This window comes from Anguilla anguilla, chromosome 12 (genome assembly GCF_013347855.1).
Source record: "Anguilla anguilla isolate fAngAng1 chromosome 12, fAngAng1.pri, whole genome shotgun sequence".
NCBI classification, from domain to species: domain Eukaryota; kingdom Metazoa; phylum Chordata; class Actinopteri; order Anguilliformes; family Anguillidae; genus Anguilla; species Anguilla anguilla.
This window is the reverse complement of record NC_049212.1, coordinates 3,092,912-3,112,742: the sequence shown is the minus strand read 5'-3', so window position 1 is coordinate 3,112,742 and position 19,831 is coordinate 3,092,912. Positions and strand designations below refer to the sequence as shown.

Below are 19,831 nucleotides of genomic sequence, written 5' to 3'. Positions count from 1 at the left end.
GTGAACAATAAATACAGGGCCCTGGAGGGGTCCAGTTTCAATCATTAATGATCCAAAGACATACTGTATATGGCTTTAGATAATGCAACTTCGGTTACAGTCAGAATAAGACATCTCTCCTGAAATTCAGCTTTAAGATATTTGATTGGATATTATGCACACTTGTCAATGCTGCAGTGCTGCCTTCACTATAGATTACAAGCAGTGCCAGTTCCTTGCGTACAACCCTATCATACACATATATACTATATGTTACAAACGCATTGGCTAATCCAGATGTAAATTGCACTAATGTTTACAAAAAAGCTTGTTTGTGTGCCTATCTCATTAGAGCAATGATTTATAAAAAAGAAAATGCATGAGAGAGAACAAGGGAATGAATCAGTACACACTGCACTCATTTTCATTCATTAAAAGATGGTGTGATCACAACCTCTCAGGAGCACATGAGACACAAGCTGAACCTCTTTCCCTCTGGCTGCTGGCTTCAGTTACCTTACCCACAGCCCATCACAAATCCTGGGCCTCTGCTACTGGTCTCCTCACACCTGCTCCCACACACACACACACACACACACACATGCACAGGCAATCATACTCACACACAGATACACACGCACACACACACACAGATACACACACGCACAGGCAATCATACTCACACACAGATACACACACACACACACACGCACACACATGCACAGGCAATCATACTCACACACAGATACACACACACACACACACACACACACACACACACAGATACACACACGCACAGGCAATCATACTCACACACAGATACACACACGCACATGCAATCATACTCACACACAGATACACACACACACACACACACTTGCACACACACACACGCACACATGCACAGGCACTCATGCACACACACACACGCAGACACATTCACACATATGAACAGGCACTGATACAGACACACCCACACATGCACACACACACGCACGCACACACGCACACACACACACACAAGCACACACACACGCACACACACACACAAGCACACACATGCACAGGCACTCATACACACACACACACACATATGCACACATAGGCACAGGCACTTATACACACACACACACACACACACACACACACGCACACGCACACCTACACACACACACACACACACACACACACACGCAAGTACACACACACACGCATGCACACACATGCACAGGCACTCATACACATACACACACACACACACACACAGACCAATACCGATTCAGTCATTGATTTATTTACACGCTGCGTACATCTGCTGCCTTTTGGACCAAAGAGCATTTTGTGTTCATCTCCCTCTCTGAGCTACCCTCCCTCTCCGACACCACTATTGTGGATTCAGCGTTTCTTGTTTTGATAAACAGGACTGACCTGAGGGTCACAAGTACTGCGGCTGCAAATACTGATGGGAAACACTTCGCAGAGGTGCCAAAAAAAACAAACAAATACGACTGGGCTTTGCTAGCGATCACATGGATACGGGCTGCGATGTATTATGAGTCAGGATTTGGCAATGTGTAACAGCGGATGAATGCAATCAAAAAAATATGGAATATGTAAAGCATTATATGTCAGTTTAACAATATTTTATATTTTACTGCATTAAAGCGGGTATGATAATCTGCCCATAATATAAACAGTGACTTTTCTAGTTGCTTTGAATGAGACAACATGTGAGGGTAAATGAATTAATTAGTGATATCAATTAGTATTAACTATGGATCACTGGTTAATGAGTATTCAAATGACAGAAGAAAAGTTGGAATTGTTTCCCAAGGAAAAAAAAAAGATGTACTCCAATGCTTAAAAAACCTACTGGTGGCCATTACCAGTCTCGAATATCTAGAGAATTTCAACAAGTTATTGAAACCTACCTAATGAACAACACTAACACGGCTATCAAAACCAACTAGGTTTATTCACTCCCTGATTGGTTGAGGCACTCAGCCAGTGGGCGATGATTGGCTGAGAGTTGGGGGGGGGGGAGTTTTCCTCACCTGGTTGTTGAGGAAGGCCTCGGCCTGCTTGACGTCGCGCAGGAAGAGGTGGAAGATGTGCGCCTGCACCAGCACCTCCCTGCGGCTCTCCCACATCTCCAGCAGCTTGTTCCAGCCCACGTCCAGCTTCTGCAGCCACTGCTGGAGGGCCATGTAGGGCAGCGGCGCCTCCTCCGTCTCCAGCAGCTCGTTGATGGCCTGCAGCCGCTCGTAGTCCTCCTCGTAGCGCCCGATCTCCTCCTTCAGGGCCGCGTGGCGGTTGATGAGGCGCTCGGCGTCCTCCAGGGCGTTGGGCAGCTCCTCGGAGGCCACGGCCGTCTGGGTCTGCACCAGCCAGGTCAGGAAGGCGTCCAGGTCCTGGATGAACTGCTGGAGGCGCCCGGCCACCGTCAGCGAGTCCTCGCAGCCCTGCAGCGTCCGCCGGAGCTCCTCCCACTCCACACTGATCCCCTCGAACTGCACCAGCACCTCCACCGCCTGGCCCGGGTGGGCCGTGGCCAGCTCCTCCGCCTCCTGCTGGAGGTGCAGCAGTTTGGGCTCCAGCACCCCCAGCGCCCCCTCCATGGTGGAGAGGCGGCGCTGGAGCGCCAGGACCCCGCCCAGGTCGCTGCCCGCGTACTGCGTGGCGTCGATGGCCTTGCGCTTCTCCTGGATCTGGGACTTGATCTCATTGCACTCCAGCAGGTAGTTCTGGATTCTCATGATGGAGTCCAGGTGATCCTTCTTCTGCTCCACCAGCTGAACTATGCAGTTCCACCTTTGGTCATTGGACAGGGGATAGGGGGTGGGGTCAGGATTAACCAATCAATGCCAACTACACATTAATATACGAATATAATTCAAATACATTTACCCAAAATAAACAAATCTTTTCTTTTATTAACTAGCCATTTTTACCCGGCAGTATATTGCTACTACTGCCATGAAAGAGTCTCCTAGTCTTCAGCATTATTCAATAAGCCTGTCTGAGGTTTGGACTTTCTAATGAAAGCTGTTACTGGAGAGGTTTACCACAAAGAAGTCCCGCCATACTTCAGTTGTTCCATTTTTTTGCAAATTTATTCAGATTCACTTATCTGTGGAACCTAACACACTCAACATCTGAAGACATCTCCCCAACAACTCACAGACGCAACCAGCCCTGCAAATACCTGATGATCAGGGGTACACAACAAGGCTGGCCCTGTTTCAGGATTTTGTGCCAACTTCTGCTCTTAATTATTTAACTAGCTCAATCATATTGATCTGACATTTGCATCAGCATCAGCTGTAGATTGCAAGTTTATCCTAAAGAGTTTACCGTGCTTTCGTATGGGGGTGAACCAGCACACTTTATAGAACAGTCAGACAACTAAGGTATTTCACCAAAAACCAGCAAACAGACCGAACCTCCAGGACTGGAGTCGTGCACCCCCTCTTGTGCATCTGTTATATTTTATGTTTTAAATAGTTTTTAAATTGTTTTAATTGCCTTTCAATTCAATTTATGTTTTTAATTGCAATTTTATTGTCTTTTATGCCCATGTGAAGCACTTTGGATTGCCACTGTGTTTGAAAGGTGCTATATAAATAAATGTGCCTTCCAAGCTCACACATCATAAGGGATGCTGCTAAATAAACAGATGAAGAATACTTTGAGGAGGAACAAATCTAGACAGATGAGATGCCCGTATATGAGCTGGTTCTGACTTCCTGACTCCCAGGGACATTTTTTGTTTTGAGGCGGGGGGGGGGGTCTGGACATGGTGGACAGGACCTCAGCGCTGGTAGGTAGTTCACTTCTGTGGTTATTGCTTCTATAGCCTATAGTGCCACTTCAGTCAAGGTTTTCTCAATGTTCTCAAGTCACCAGCAGACATGTTCCTGCCTAATTATTGTGAGATTACAAGGGAATCTGCTGTTTAACATGAGCGACCACACAGGAGAACACCTGAAAAATATGTATAAGTGCTCTCATACATCTGAAAAGCTTTGATAATTTTCCATCTGGTTGGCAGACCATTTGTTGTTCTTCCTCTGAAGTATATTGAGTCCTTCTCATGTCATGTGACCTAAGGCCTGAGTTAGCTCTTGTTCTTGTCTGCGCAGAGTACAATAGGGGCAATGTTAATCCAAGCAAACAGGCTTCATTTTTAATCACGGGAGCGTACACAGAATGTGCAACAATGCTAGCAGGCCCAGGGTTGTGGCCTCTAGAGGAAGGGGGGAATTGAAATTAATCTGAATTTGGGAAATTGGATGAATATAACAGGAAACAGGCATTAGAACAACGCATCCAAACTGTGAGGCCAAATTTCACAAGGTGCTACAACGGCTCTTCCAAAAATATCTCGATGACGACTAGCGCTAAAAAACTGAAATGAGGTGATGCAAACAGGCTGAGCATCGGTTGGCCCCACAGCCCGGGGTGCCCGCGAAGGCAGATGGTCAGCCCCAGAGAGACTGTGTGTGCCAGGAGAAGTGAGCCACTGCAGTTACACACACACGGCCCTGTGGAGCTGTGGCCCTCTACACAGAGCAGCTCAGAGAAGGACCAAACAGCCCTGTGGAGCTGTGGCCCTCTACACAGAGCAGCTCAGAGAAGGACCAATCGGCCCTGTGGAGCTGTGGCCCTCTACACAGAGCAACACAGAGAAGGACCAAACGGTCAGAACAAAGCAACATATCTATGTAATATGATTATGATATGTATTTATATAATTGGATAAGCTTGAACACTAAGGGCCAGATTTACTAAAGTATTGCTACAGCTTGTCCAATGCAAAGGCAGTCACTACAGAATGCGTTAAAACGGGGTTGATTATGTATTCCATATAATTTATTAAAGCACACACTAATTGTGGCTCTATGTGTGATGTACTCTTTAAGTGAGAATTTTTATAACTCCTGAAAGTAGGCAGCAGTTTGTGCTGATATAGCCGATAGCATAACACTCTGGAAAGGAGAAGGGATTTAAAATATGTTTCACATGTTGCTACTAATCATCTCTCCTTTATTTTCAGATATAATATGAAATTAATTTGTTTAATTGCAAGGACAGAATACATTGATTGAAGTAACCAGCTAGCAGTTCAAAACATAGTTCTGAATTTAAACAATTTAAACAATTGTTCTGCATACACATTCAGTTGGGTATAAAATGAGTTGTGAATACAGTTGTACCTTCAGATGCTCTGTGGCCTTGTACCATCTCAAGTTCATACATGTCTATTCCTTCCACCCCCACAACTTGATCATTTGCAGGGATTTTTGTTCTATCAGAGTTAATATTGTTTCCTTAGTTGGACCTCCACCTGTGTCTTTTGCCCTAATAAAGAATTTCTTTTTGAATGAAACCAAACAGCATGTCATATTTTCTTTACATCCTCTACTGTTCATTTTATTACACCGAATGAATTAATTCTGTATATAATGTTACTCTAAATTATTATCCTCTCTGTTGGTGTTGTATTCCTGTGTAATTCAGCATGATGGAATAGACGTGGCGGGTCCCTGAGGCAAATTTGTTCCTCATGAGGAGCGGGACCTTTGCCTCAAATTTTGGGACCCTAAAGAAAATGGAGAATGAGGGCTGGTCTTTCGTATGTCTGAATTTTTTCACATTCACTACAGCGCCACCAGGTGTTCAATCTGCACCATAATTTAAAGGGTCCAAGAGCTATCCAAACAAACCGACGAAGGTAGGTAATTCTGGGCCATTACAGTTCATGGTCATTTGAGGTGAAAAGGGGGAAAACAAACAATAAACAGAATTCCTAACACAACCAACAGGGTTCCAGCAGTTTCATATGCAAAAAACATACATCAGCATATTCCTAATGAGGTGCTTAGTCAGCCTAGCAAGAATAAAAACCATTCTATAGCTGTTTGGGATGTATTCACTTTTTCATAAAAAGTCATGCCCACATGCCTTTTTTTTATATTGGGTTTAGCGATATCTGTGAGTACATACTACAGTCCAAGCAGGACTTATCAATTTTAAATTCTTGGAAATTCACAAGACTGCTATAGTCACACCATATGTCCTGTCTGCACCAAATTTAGTCAGTGGTTGGGTAGTCTGACTCACAGGATATAGACTGTGGGTATAAGCCCACCATTGGCCAACTATTTCAGTCGTAATTCTCCTCCCCTTCCGCTATCTGCGTGAATTACCGCTTTCACGGGCTCCGTAGATGCATCCTGGGCTTAGCGCCGCCCAAGACTATTGTGATTGGTGTAAAGAAATACAAACAAGCCAGAGCGTTTTTTCCCCCTATACCAGAATGATAATGGCTTGAGCCAGACCTTTCTCCAGCGCTGAAACGAAGTGCGGAGATAGGTCTGGCTATGCAAGACTAGTGGTTGGGTGGTACCCTCTATCAGTGTATCAGTTGCATATGAGCACACAAAATTCTAAATGGCCCCAAATTCAAGGTGGCAGAAACCAAAACATTTATATTCATATTTATATTGAGGTGATTACTCAGTGTGGCAAGTTTCAAATGTCTACATAAAAACAGTGATTTTAATGAATTTTTTTGTTTTTAAAATTGTTGAGATCTATAGCACCACCCTGTGGTTTAATCATGCGAATTCTTGAAGACTGTCCTCAGGACTGAGTTGTCAATAGTCACACCAAGTTCCACTTTTTGACTTTTTGTTAAACTGTTTGGGATTTATTAGCTTTTTGGCCTGTGATAGACTGACGACTTGTCCAGGGTGTATTCTTGCCTCTCCCCCAATGCACGCTGGGATAGGCTCAAGCACACCCCACGACCCTGACCAGGGTATACACTCACCGGCCACTTTATTAGGTACACCTATTCAACTGCTCATTAATGCAAATATTAATGCAAATATCTAATCAGCCAATCACGTGGCAATCACGTGGCAGCAACTGGTCAAGACATGGTCAAGACGACCTGCTTAAGTTCAAACCAAGCATCAGAATGGGGAAGAAAAGTGATTTAAGTGACTTTGAACGTGGCATGGTTGTTGGTGCCAGACGGGCTGGTTTGAGTATTTCAGAAACTGCTGATCTACTGGGATTTTCACGCACAACCATCTCTAGGGTTTACAGAGAATGGTCGGACAAAGAGAAAATATCCAGTGAGCGGCAGTTCTCTGGGCGAAAATGCCTTGTTGATGGCAGAGGTCAGAGGAGAAGGGCCAGACTGGTTCGAGCTGATAGAAAGGCAACAGTAACTCAAATAACCACTCGTTACAACCGAGGTATGCAGAAGAGCATCTCTGAACGCACAACACGTCGAACCCTGAAGCAGATGGGCTACGGCAGCAGAAAACCAACCCGGTACTAGCAATGTGTACCTAATAAAGTGGCCAGTGAGATAATGGATGGATGGATGATTCAAGAAATTTGGTAGATGATGCTCTATTCCAAGTTTTGTGCAGACTGGTCTAGAAGGAGATGGATTTTTATTGTTTTTCAAATAAATACAGCATGGACACAGCACACACAGTTTGAATGGTGTCCCTTTCGACACCCCTCCCCGCACACATCCCCCCCTCCCACAGCACCTTGAGAAGTACACTGCTATGTCAATCAGCTTCCTGTTCAATGTAGAAACTCTTTGAGTTTAGTTGCCATAATCGTCCACATGTTAATTCTGCTCTTTGGCTCTATTACCACATGCTGTAGATTGCTCCATGTGTGCAATACCCAGAAAGCTTAGGATCCACTGACGGCACGATAGAGTGCGTGGGAATGTCCAGCCTAGAGCTGCCATTTTTTGGCTGCTGTAAGGCCAGCCAGCAGGATACGAGTTTGGTAGGACAAAAGGTTTAGATCCGTACAATCATTTAACAGTAGTATTCGTTATAAACATGGGATTATTCCAACGGTTATATACGACAGTGTAGAGGAAACTGCCCTCCAGAATCTCCCTACCCTCAGAAACTCCCGTAACGTGCAAAAAAGTACTGACAACACAAAGGGAGCATAATGAGCAAAGGGTTGGAGGACATATATTTTTACGTTTCAAAATGGCAAAAAATTCAAAATGGCAGAAACCTTTGGTGCACGGCCCCTAAAAATAATAAAACCAAGGAATATAATAGGATGGCTTACACATTTGGTGCTTGGCCCCTTAACCATCAGTATTTTTCAAGTACATTCAAAGTTTTTCCAATCTCAAATTAAATGGATATGATAGAACCTAAAAAGGCTTTATGGAGTTAATTAATAAAGAACAGAGTGTGGTTACAGGAAGATGATCAGTGAACTCTCTAGCGTCCAGATTGTTCAGATCTTTCGTGGTGGTGGAGCCAGGAGTCCACCCACATTAAGCTTTTGTTCATTTTCTATATATAATCCTCCTTCGACTGTTTTCCCTGAACTCCAGAAGTGAGTGATATATTACTGCGGTTTACTGCGTTTGAAATGTGCTGCTAATGAGCACAGAGGTGAGCGCTTACCTGCCGTTCAGGTGGTCCTGGCAGCTCCGCACCTCCGTGGAACTGGGGTGGCCCCCGTCCAGCAGCTGCTGAACGATCTGATTGACGTCCAGGATCCTTCCCATGAGGCTGTTCATCTCCTGGTCCAGACTCTCAAACCTGAGACGGGGGATGGAGCGGCAACGGGATATTAGCAGGAGGCTAAACTGAAGGACCCTCCTCTACGTCCCACCGCACTCCAATTCAGCCCAACTCAGCTCAGCCACAACCACACCAGCCCGGCCCTGCCCACCCTGCCCCAGCTCGGCCCAGCCCAGCCCCAGCCCAGTACCTGTGAGCCACCACCTCCGCGTCCTCCAGCCCTTCAGGGATCTCCATCTTCTCCAGCCACTGCTCCTTCTCGTCGATCCACACCTCGCAGGCGTTGACCTCGCTGAACATGCGGTAGACGGCCAGCGCGTCGTGCAGCCACTGCTGCCGCAGGACGGAGACCTCGGCCACCTCGGTGTAGAGCTGCTCGGCCTCGGCCATGCGCGCCTGCACCTCGTCCAGCTCGCGGTAGCGCAGCGTCAGCCCCACCATGTGCTTGCGCAGCGCCACCACGTGCACCCGGTGCTTCTCGATGCTCTCGCACACCCCCCTGTGCTTCTTCAGCAGCGACTGCGTCGAGTACTCGTCGTGCCCAAAGTCCTCGCTGGACACCAGCCGGTAGGTGTCCTGCAGCCAGGCCAGCAGGTCGTCCGTCTCCACGTTGAACTGGAAGAAGTTGAGCGCCTCCTGCAGGTTGCTGAGGCGCTGGCCGGCCTGGTCCTCCAGGTGCTTCCACTCGCCCTTCACCTCCATGATGCGCTCCTGGATGTGGCTGGTCCCGAAGCACTTCTGGGTGAGGATCTGCTTGCCCTTCTTCATGGTCTGCTGCAGCAGGGAGCGGCGGGCCAGCAGCTCGCCCGCCAGGGTCTTGTGCTTCTGCAGGAGCCGCAGCACGCTGCTCAGGTCCTTGCCGAAGGTCTGGGTGGCCAGGATGGAGGTCTTCTCCCGGATCCAGGCCTCGGCCTCCTCCACCTCCTGGAAGAAGGCCCAGAGCTGCCGCGACTCCTCCAGCTCCGTCCGCCGCTTGCCCGCCAGCTGCTTCAGCTCCTCCAGGCAGGTGCTGACGTGGTTGACCCGGTTACAGATCACCTGGGGGTCACAGGGCTGGTAGCCTGGGGGGGGGGGGGGGGAGTGGGGGTGGTTCATACAACCGCAGTTTGAATGGGAATCTGAATTCAAATCCAACTACAAAATAGAAATTTTAATCCCTAAAGGAGCACTGTGAGCAGTGTACAGAATGTATACACTATATACACAGTGTATATACATATACATAGCTGATGTGATGTGATGTTTTTTACTTCTACTTGTCTTGACATGTTTTTATTGAGATTTGATGTGTTGTGATGTTTTTTTTTTTTACTTTTTACTTTTACTTGTCTTGACATGTTTTCATTGAGACTTGTTACATTTGTTATGTGCCTTGTTATACATGTTATTTTTTTGTTGTGTGTGGACCCCAGGAAGAGTAGCTGCTACCTTAGTGGCAGCTAATGGGGATCCAAATAAATAAACAAACAATAAACTATGTTGCAGTGGTGGGACATGTTGTACTGTATATACCATTATACACTTGCCCTAGATACACTCTCAGAGAAAACATCCACAATGTGTCCAATACATAATTCACCTCTTGCTTTTTAAGTGTACCTTCTCATATTTTAATATGTTTATGAATGCTAATTTCTAAGCTCCTAGTCATGTGTCTAGTACTGTATATAGCAGGACTGTGTGTGTGCGCCTGTGCGTGTATAGTTATTTAGTTCACTTAACGTTAATTGCTATGTACCACCAAAAGCTTGATATTTTTTTTGATGTGGATCCATGTCATGCAGTATTGTAAAACTATAAAGGAAAGCAGCTAAATGTTGCATAAGTTATCTCCAGCACACTAAATGTAGTAGTACAGTAGTAGTGGGCTGAGGGAAATATCATGGCTGTCTCTCAGGAGGACAGCACACCCACATCTGCCCTCTAGTGGGATTCCCTGGAAGTGTTCAGAGAACACACTGGAAATATTACTGTAGAATGATCCATTCTGCCACAGAAAATAGATTTTGAGAACATGTGTTCGGAGAATAGTGCAATTCACTTTTTTAACCCTTCACTCTCAGTGTCTTTATTTATTGGTTCACTGTTGGCAGTAGATTGAGGTAAAACGGGCCATAATTCTGAGATAGACTTGGGCTATAATGAAGACTTATATTTCTTACATTTGAATGAAGTTATATTTAGACTTATAGATAGGTTGTATTGCAGCCTTACCCTTTAAGAAATTATATTTCTAGATATTTCTAGAACCCATGTGCCCCTTTGTTTTCTCTAACAAAAACAAACGATGCAATATAAAAACAGCTCATTCATAAGACTCATTCATAAGTATTTTGGTATTTGCTACTGACCAAAAGGAATGCTTGAATTCATTGAGACAACATAAATTTCAGCTTGGATAAACAGCATATGGAACAGCCATAAAATGCATGACGTGACACCTTTCTGAAGAACATCTATGTTCATTAGGCATAAAACTGAAATGCTCATATTAATATATTACTTTCTCCACGTGGGATTAAACTACATGGAATTTATTTATAATGAACTTATCGCTCTAAGCTTATTTGCTAAGAAAAGCACGCACAAAAAATAATAATAATAATGTTAATCTGCAAATCATATTCAGTTTGCGTAATTCAGTAATCTGATGTACGTTTTCACTCCAGCTTTCCAGCTTTCACTCGATTTAATATTTAATATTTAATATTTAATATTTCCTCTCAGTCTCTGGGTTTTGTTTATGGGCCCCAGGTCTCCAGTACCTTCAATGGTAGTGAACTTGAGGGCAGCCGTGTTGAGAGTCTGGACCCTCTCCGCCTGGACGGAGATGTCCGCCTCCTGCAGGCTGTGCTTCTGGAGGAGGTCGTCCACCTCCAGGAGATGCTTCCCAAAATCTTTGGACAGGAGCTGAACCTGAGTGATAGGATTTTAAAATGAGACTGCCTTGTTTAATCGACTTTGGCACATCAGCTGCCTTTGCTCATGCTAAGGTGAACTGAGCAGAAACAGATTGCAGAGCCAGTCCTGCCCCCTGGAGTGCAGGAGGTCTAAAATCCTCCTGCTGTGTTTGACCTTCTGCTTTTTCTCTTCCGTCTCTGTCCCAACGTACACCAAATACCGCTATGTCAGTTCAGTTTTCCTGCACTGACACTTCATATTTGCATCATGAATGTTTCCTTCTATCATGTCAATAACTAATAAAGTTGGTCCAAAACCTACGTGGCTGATTTTTTTTTGCTTGACACTAGCATTATATAACTGAATAATATAGATTTCTAAAAAAATAAAAATAAAAAGGTTTTACCACTGTGGGTTTTATAATGTATGTAAAGCGATAAATGGTTATTTATGATGATTGGTGCTATGGTGAATAAGATGGAAGTATCTTAGTCTAATTCGACTCTGAGGTAGTCATATTGAAAAAGACATAATCATGTTTCTGGCTGTTGTACATGTCGTTATAAGTCTTGCTGCAGTATGTGGTACTCACTGGCCTGTATTCAATCAATATTTGTCCTTAAATTAGTCCCCTCTTTTTTTACAAGCATAACACTAGTAAATGCAAGCATTATGCTTTATTCTTCACAATCACTGTTTGGCAAGGTCATTTCAGTTATCACTGAACTTGTCCAAATACGTCAGTGAAGAAAACAAAAAATATTTGCTTTAAATTATTAGTCAGGAGGACACATTTTGATTGAATACCAGCCATGTCTTCAATTTTCATGTCTTGCATCTATGTACCGATCCTTACAAAAGGACTTTCCATTAAAATGTGCTCACCTGCATGTCCTCCATCCAGTCGATCATGTAGACCATCTCCTGGAAGGTCTTCTGCAGGGACAAGTTCTTCTCCAGGCGGGCCTTGCGGGCCACCACCAGCTCCTTCAGCAGGCCCCACTGGCCCAGGATGTTCTCCTTGCGAGCGGAGATGCGTCGGATGTCGTAGTACCCCTCGGCCTCCATCTCCCCAGCCAGCTCCACCACCACGTTCACGCGGTCCTCGTACGAGGAGATGTCCGCCTCGATGGCCTCGTGCTTCTTCATGGCCGCCTCCACCGCAGGCAGGTCGTAGCCAAAGTTGTCCTGGAGAACGTCAGGTTTCGGGGAGAGAAAGAGGAGATCAAAAACCCTACACATGCCAACACAGGGGTCAAGGACCCTGGTCCCGGACAACCGTACGGTTGCCTGTTGCACTCCAAGATAACAGAAGGTGGCGAAATGCTCTCATAACGATCTCTGCATCTCTGCAATGTTCGAAGAAGCCACTGGTACCTGAGACACGAGCCGCTGGTTCTCGTTCAGCCAGGCCTGCCTCATGGTCGTCTTGTGGTCGAAGCGTTGGGCAAGGAGCTCTAACTTCTCCTGGCGAATCAGCTCTGTTCTTAGAGCCACGCCTCTCTCATGCTCCGCCTTCTCCAGCCTTTCCCAGGCCTAGCATTCCAGCAAAGAGCAATGACTGACTTTGCAGAACCACAATAGTCGTTTTTCCACGGGTATGGTACCGGCTCAACTCAACTCGACTCTACTCGCTTTTGGTACCAGGTACTTTGTTTTCCACTTCAGACAGTACCCCCGTCAATGTAGCTGGTCGTCATAGTGACGCCGCATGAAACGCGTTGCTCTGACCAATCAGTGGTCTGCAGTGTTTTCACTTCACCTTTTGGTATCGCCTCAGCTCGCTTGGAATATCGACGGAGGTGATACCAAAAAAAGTACCAGGTACCAGGTACTATCCACAACTTTTGCCTGATGGAAAACCAAAAAAGTAGAGTTGAGTCAAGTCGAGTTGAGCCAGTACCATGCGGTGGAAAAGCGGCTAATGTCACCTTACATACTGGTGCCTTTACGTAGAAATAGAACAGTTTCTAAAATTCAAATATCTAAAACTTCAAACATACGGTAATACCAGAAACAATATAATATTGAATCTTATTGAGAGCACTCAGGTTTTCTCTCAAAAATATCAACACATTTTCTGCAATGACACTGCCTGTCATCTCTGGAATATCCTTCCCATGAACACCTTTGCAAGACTAAATATTCCACTGTACAGACAGAGCAAAATTTCGGTTTTCACTAATTAAGTTCCAGTAGTTGCTTGTCTATGTTGAAAATAAGGTCAGTGTTGAAGTCAGGAAGTTCGGTCAGCTGTACATTTTGACAGGTTAGGCCCAAAATTATTTTGATCCCACACTTCTTTAACAATTTAGCTGCCTGAAGTATCTAACAGGCTCTGATCTGAGGAATCACATCAAGCCATTTAGGTATATTTATTAGAATTAGTCTGTTAAACGCAGGTGTCAGTGCTGAGATTAGCTGGCCTGGCTAAGCTGTTAGCTGTGTCCTTCAGGAGCTGCACCTTGTTAATGTCGGAGATGAGCTTCCCTTCCTGGGGCATGTATGGCTTCTGGTTGTTGGCTCGGAGTTTGCTTTGGATCGTGAAGAGGAGGACCTCCAGATTCCCCTTCTCCTGGAACCTTGGAACAGCACACGGTATGTCACATTCATTACATCACATTACTTTTCCAGAGTGACTTACAAGAGTGGAGAATATTGCATTGTAAACAAAAATAAACACAATTACACAGTTGCATGTCTTTATACCAATAACACAAGTATTCCAGAAGGACATTCAAGAAGAGTAAAAGAGGAATATTTCTCTGCAAAATAAAATTATTTATCATGATAATAAGAATGTATGAAAGGTTCCCTAAATGTTTTAATGTCCTGAGAAGCAGTTCTTGTGAACTGTAGCTTCCATTTTTGACCTGGATTTCTTCTTTTTTTCAAGATTTCATTTTCGTGTAAAAAAAAGATTTAATCAATCTGTGTCAGAAAAAAACCTGACTCACGCATTTCTAATAAGAAACAAAAAACTAAAATGAATTATTTGTTATTCCTGTATTAAGGTCAATGGTTTTCTTATTTTCACATTAAATATTTTAAAGCATTCAAGAAAACCTCAGTTCCACACACTTAATTAAAGGCCAGTGGGATCATTCCATTGTTTACTTTTATTTCCACGGCCCTGTGTTTTCTGTGACTTTCTGTGACTTTCTGTGACATCTTTATAACCGGCCATGTCTGCTCAGCACCATTGCACAGTGCAGACAGAGTATTTGGGTCCACCAGAAAATTCATTTTAACCAGTGTTTTCCACCATGATTGTAGCTGGATTAGCATCATGTGCTAATGATAAGCTGATGTGTCCTAGGACACAGGCCAGCCTTAAAGCGGCCCAGATGTCACTGCCTCCAGATGTCACTGCCTCCAGATGCCAGCGCTGTTGAGCCGAAAGATGGCCAGCGTTCCAGAAGACTGATGCTCCCTCTCCTTTAACAGCACCCTGGCCAGTGCTTTTTGACCCTAAATGGCACCAGTCAAACACCATCTCTGCTGTTGCTGTGCACGGACAGCCGGTGCCAGCCGTGTGGGTGTCTCACATCTATGCAAGCACTTGCAATGAACCTTTCCCTTTTCAGTTTGAGGTGTCATATAAATAAAACAAATTATGCTGTGTGTATGCGTGTGCTCATAAAATAATATTCATTAATGACACATTTTAAAATATCTGCACAATTTTTACAGTTCCCCCCACATGAATAGATTTTTTCAGCTAGGCATCTATCTTCAGGTATCATGATGAGGCATGGTATTGATATTACATGGCTACCTCCTTCTATCAGTGCTGCCAGGGTCCATAAACACAAGGCTGCTGCACCACAACAGTGGCTCCACTACACAGAAAACCGTCTGTAACACAATGAACCGTAATGGAGAGCTGGCTGTACAGGTGTGTTACGGACGTCTCAGACAGCGGCGCACAGAGCCTTCAGCCAGAGTGACCGCGGGAGGACCACGCGGCGGTAACGATGGTAACGGGCCTAAGACGGGCGCTTACTTGATGGGCTTCTCGATGGTGCAGTAGGTGGTGAAAGCCTGGAGCTGCTGCTGCACCCCAGTCAGGGAGTTGGCGAACTTCTGGTTGCTGATGATGCCGATGGTCTTCTCAATCCACTCCAGCAGCTCGGAGGCCAGGGCCTCGTAGCGCTCGATGATCTTCTCCGCCTCGATGGCGTTGTCCAAGACCTGACCAAGAGTTCCCAGGACAACAGCTTACTGACGGCTTCTACTCAGTTCATCATAATAGAAGTGTGTTTAGTCTCATCTACCTTATTTTATTTTTTTACGTACTTCCCCACCCCATAGGCATTGGTTTCATTTTAACTCTGGGGAGAAACACTGCGGGATCACCTAGTCTTGAGTAGTCAAGCCTCACAAGCATAATAGTTAGTCTAGGGACCAAGTCATATGAAAATATTTGGGGTTACAAGTGTCCCTTTCTCCTCCAAAACCTATGCGTATGCCCCCCGCCTCTTTTCTCCGTTTGGATTGGGATCAGTAATATTCACCAGCTGTGCTCACTACTGCAGCCCCTGCTATCGGTTTGCCAGAGCAGAGAGAAGCACATGCTCTCCTCCAAAACACATTATGTCAGTCTCCCCCTCTCCTCAGGCCTTGAGTTCAGCTTGAGCAAATTTCAGCAGCAAACACAGACATGAGTCAGAGGACGACACTCTACTGTATGCGCAACTTCAGCAAGGAGACTGGGTGACTGAACCCTCCTCCACTATGGACAATTATGTGTTTCCCTGTGGCCTACTGCCTACAGTTCGCATTGGCATGGTGATCATGTGGTCTGCTGCCTACAGTTCGCATTGGCATGGTGATCATGTGGTCTGCGGCCTACAGTTCGCATTGGCATGGTGATCATGTGGTCTGCGGCCTACAGTTCGCACTGGCATGGTGGTCATGTGGTCTGCTGCCTACAGTTCGCATTGGCATGGTGATCATGTGGTCTGCGGCCTACAGTTCGCATTGGCATGGTGATCATGTGGTCTGCGGCCTACAGTTCGCACTGGCATGGTGGTCATGTGGTCTGCGGCCTATAGTTGTAATGGAGATTTCTGTGGCTCATTTGCTGAATGTACAGTCAACTCAAAAAGACGTCTGACGCCCAGCGTTTCTCCTGTCTCCTAACCTTTCCTATCCTCTTCCCTTCCACTGCCAGGGCCTTCATTTTGGAGAAATAATGATAGAAGGACACAACATAGGTAATGATGGACTTCTCATCCGGGTTCTCCGTGTTCACATCTGAAAAGGAACAGGGAATAGGACTTTAGTTACTGTGGTTAGTTACTATGAACCAACGCATTCATTCGTACAAACATCTCATTAACTAATGTGATTGTGAAGCATTAACATTTACGTTACTTTACCAACATTTATTAGATGCTCTTATCGAGAGCGACCTTAGAATTTTTTACATAGTGTCTATTTTACAGCTAAATATACACTGAAGCATTTCAGGTTAAGTACCCTGCTCAAGGGTACAACAGCAGTGCCCTACCTGGGAATCAAATCCACAGCCTTTGGGTTACAGGACTATTCTAACCATTATACTACACCGACACCCAGTTACTACTAACAATAGTCACCTAAATTAACTGATGAAAAAATGAATGAATAAGTCAACACCTGACCCCTCAAATATTAGTATAAGAAAGAAACTTATGAGACAATCTTGATGACTCGAATCAAAATACATTCACTTTTGTTTTGACCGATAACTGCTGTAAAAATTAAATTTCTTGTCCCAGGACCTGTGAAACATTTTTTTCAAGTGAGCAAGAAGTGGATGTTGTGCCAACAGGATGCTTAGGGTACAGTATTTAAAACAAACCTGTGCATCTTGTTCTGATGAACACAACTGTGTGGAGATGTTAACTGTCACATGATTAGATAAAATATATCTTTTCCTTTGGAACACGTCAGTATGTGAGAAACAGGGAGACTTTGCAACCAGAGAACCAGTAATCCCATGATGCACTGCTCCTCTGCATTTATAAACTAAGGCCTCAGCTGGACTACAAGCAAATAACAAAAGAAATGAGCATGTCTGAACCAGGAAACAAATTAGGGTTATTCTTAATTTCCCATTCTCCATGTTTTTAGCTCATGTTTTCTTTTTCCAGTGGAGGCCCATAGGAAAGCAAAATCCAAGAAGAGATCTCATAGTTATTTCTTTCATTTCTCCTAGACACAAATTAGCTATTTTTAATACTAAGGTGAGATCAAAGGCTTTTTCTCCTACTTCTCAAATTCAACTCAGGAGAAACAACCACATATAATCTCATTTATGTCTTACGTTGATCAAAACAAGAGATCTCTAAATGATCTTAAATGAGTCTTATCCCTGAACATGGGACCATGAGATCAGAGAAAGAGCTCAAAGAAAACTCAGCTATGACTCCTAGGATCTCAAGATTCTTCTCAAATATGTCTCAGTTTTCTCATAGTGACCTCATGAGAAACAACCGCATCTCAATTCAATATCCATTCGTCTTACTGAAGTCTCAAGTTCATCCTCTCATTATCTCATCTTTTCTCCTAAGGAGGTGTTAGGAGCAACAAATCAGATTGAAATGATCACAAAAAGATGTACAATTGAGATCTTACTACTTTCTCAAGAGTTAAAGAAAAGACTATCCTGAGCAAAAGATTTTTCCTCTGGGAGGTTCCCTTTAAGGTTTTGGCCCTGTCCCTGTCAGGATGGATTTCTGGGTCCTCATCTATTTTATACTCTTTTGGCTATATGCTGTCAACTCAGTGCTTTACGTTGTAAAGTGTGTATGTGTGAGTGTTCAGTACAGCGGTGGTTGTAAAGTGTGTATGTGTGAGTGTTAAGCACAGCGGCGGTTGTAAAGTCTGTATGTGTAAGTGTTCAGCACAGCGGCAGTTGTAAAGTCTGTATGTGTGAGTATTCAGCACAGTGGCGGTTGTAAAGTGTGTATGTGTGAGTGTTAAGCACAGCAGCGGTTGTAAAGTCTGTATGTGTGAGTGTTCAGTACAGCGGCAGTTGTAAAGTGTATATGTGTGAGTGTTCAGCACGGGGTGGTTGTAAAGTCTGTATGTGTGAGTGTTCAGCACAGCGGCGGTTGTAAAGTGTATATGTGTGAGTGTTTGGCATGAGGCGGTTGTAAAGTCTGTATGTGTGAGTGTTCAGCACAGGGGCGGTTGTAAAGTGTGTATGTGTGAGTGTTCAGCACGGGGCGGTTGTAAAGTGTATATGTGTGAGTGTTCAGCACGGGGTGGTTGTAAAGTGTATATGTGTGAGTGTTCAGCACGGGGCGGTTGTAAAGTGTATATGTGTGAGTGTTCAGCATAGCAGCGGTTGTAAAGTCTGTATGAGTGAGTGTTCAGCACAGTGGCGGTTGTAAAGTCTGTATGTGTGAGTGTTCAGCACAGTGGCGGTTGTAAAGTCTGTATGTGTGAGTGTTCAGCACACGGGCGGTTGTAAAGTGTGTAGGTGTGAGTGTTCAGCACAGGGGCGGTTGTAAAGTGTGTAGGTGTGAGTGTTCGGCACGGGGCGGTTGTAAAGTCTGTATGTGTGACTGTTCAGCATGGGGCGGTTGTAAAGTGTATATGTGTGAGTGTTCAGCACGGGGTGGTTGTAAAGTGTATATGTGTGAGTGTTCAGCACGGGGCGGTTGTAAAGTCTGTATGTGTGACTGTTCAGCATGGGGCGGTTGTAAAGTGTATATGTGTGAGTGTTCAGCACGGGGCAGTTGTAAAGTCTGTATGTGTGAGTGTTCAGCACGGGGCAGTTGTAAAGTCTGTATGTGTGAGTGTTCAGCATAGCAGCGGTTGTAAAGTCTGTATGAGTGAGTGTTCAGCACAGTGGCGGTTGTAAAGTCTGTATGTGTGAGTGTTCAGCACAGTGGCGGTTGTAAAGTCTGTATGTGTGAGTGTTCAGCACACGGGCGGTTGTAAAGTGTGTAGGTGTGAGTGTTCAGCACAGGGGCGGTTGTAAAGTGTGTAGGTGTGAGTGTTCGGCACGGGGCGGTTGTAAAGTGTGTATGTGTGAGTGTTCAGCACGGGGCGGTTGTAAAGTCTGTATGTGTGACTGTTCAGCATGGGGCGGTTGTAAAGTGTATATGTGTGAGTGTTCAGCACGGGGTGGTTGTAAAGTGTATATGTGTGAGTGTTCAGCACGGGGCGGTTGTAAAGTCTGTATGTGTGAGTGTTCAGCACGGGGCAGTTGTAAAGTCTGTATGTGTGAGTGTTCAGCACAGGGGCGGTTGTAAAGTCTGTATGAGTGAGTGTTCAGCACAGTGGCGGTTGTAAAGTCTGTATGTGTGAGTGTTCAGCACAGGGGCGGTTGTAAAGTGTGTAGGTGTGAGTGTTCAGCACAG

The 19,831-nt window shown here is 44.9% G+C and overlaps 1 protein-coding gene across 2 annotated transcripts in view; it reads right to left on the bottom strand.

The window, feature by feature from the left end:
* Nucleotides 1-19,831, bottom strand: part of LOC118209414 (spectrin beta chain, non-erythrocytic 4-like) — a 110,507-nt gene that overhangs the window by 56,463 nt on the left and 34,213 nt on the right. For both annotated transcript variants that reach the window (XM_035384694.1, XM_035384695.1), the window contains exons 8-16: nucleotides 16,618-16,730; nucleotides 15,478-15,665; nucleotides 13,936-14,053; nucleotides 12,849-13,007; nucleotides 12,357-12,659; nucleotides 11,336-11,486; nucleotides 8,761-9,631; nucleotides 8,451-8,588; nucleotides 2,034-2,790 (exon numbers count right to left, since the gene is read on the bottom strand). In XM_035384694.1, the coding sequence (XP_035240585.1) occupies nucleotides 2,034-2,790; nucleotides 8,451-8,588; nucleotides 8,761-9,631; nucleotides 11,336-11,486; nucleotides 12,357-12,659; nucleotides 12,849-13,007; nucleotides 13,936-14,053; nucleotides 15,478-15,665; nucleotides 16,618-16,730 (2,798 nt within the window). The remainder of the gene's footprint in view (nucleotides 1-2,033; nucleotides 2,791-8,450; nucleotides 8,589-8,760; nucleotides 9,632-11,335; nucleotides 11,487-12,356; nucleotides 12,660-12,848; nucleotides 13,008-13,935; nucleotides 14,054-15,477; nucleotides 15,666-16,617; nucleotides 16,731-19,831) is intronic.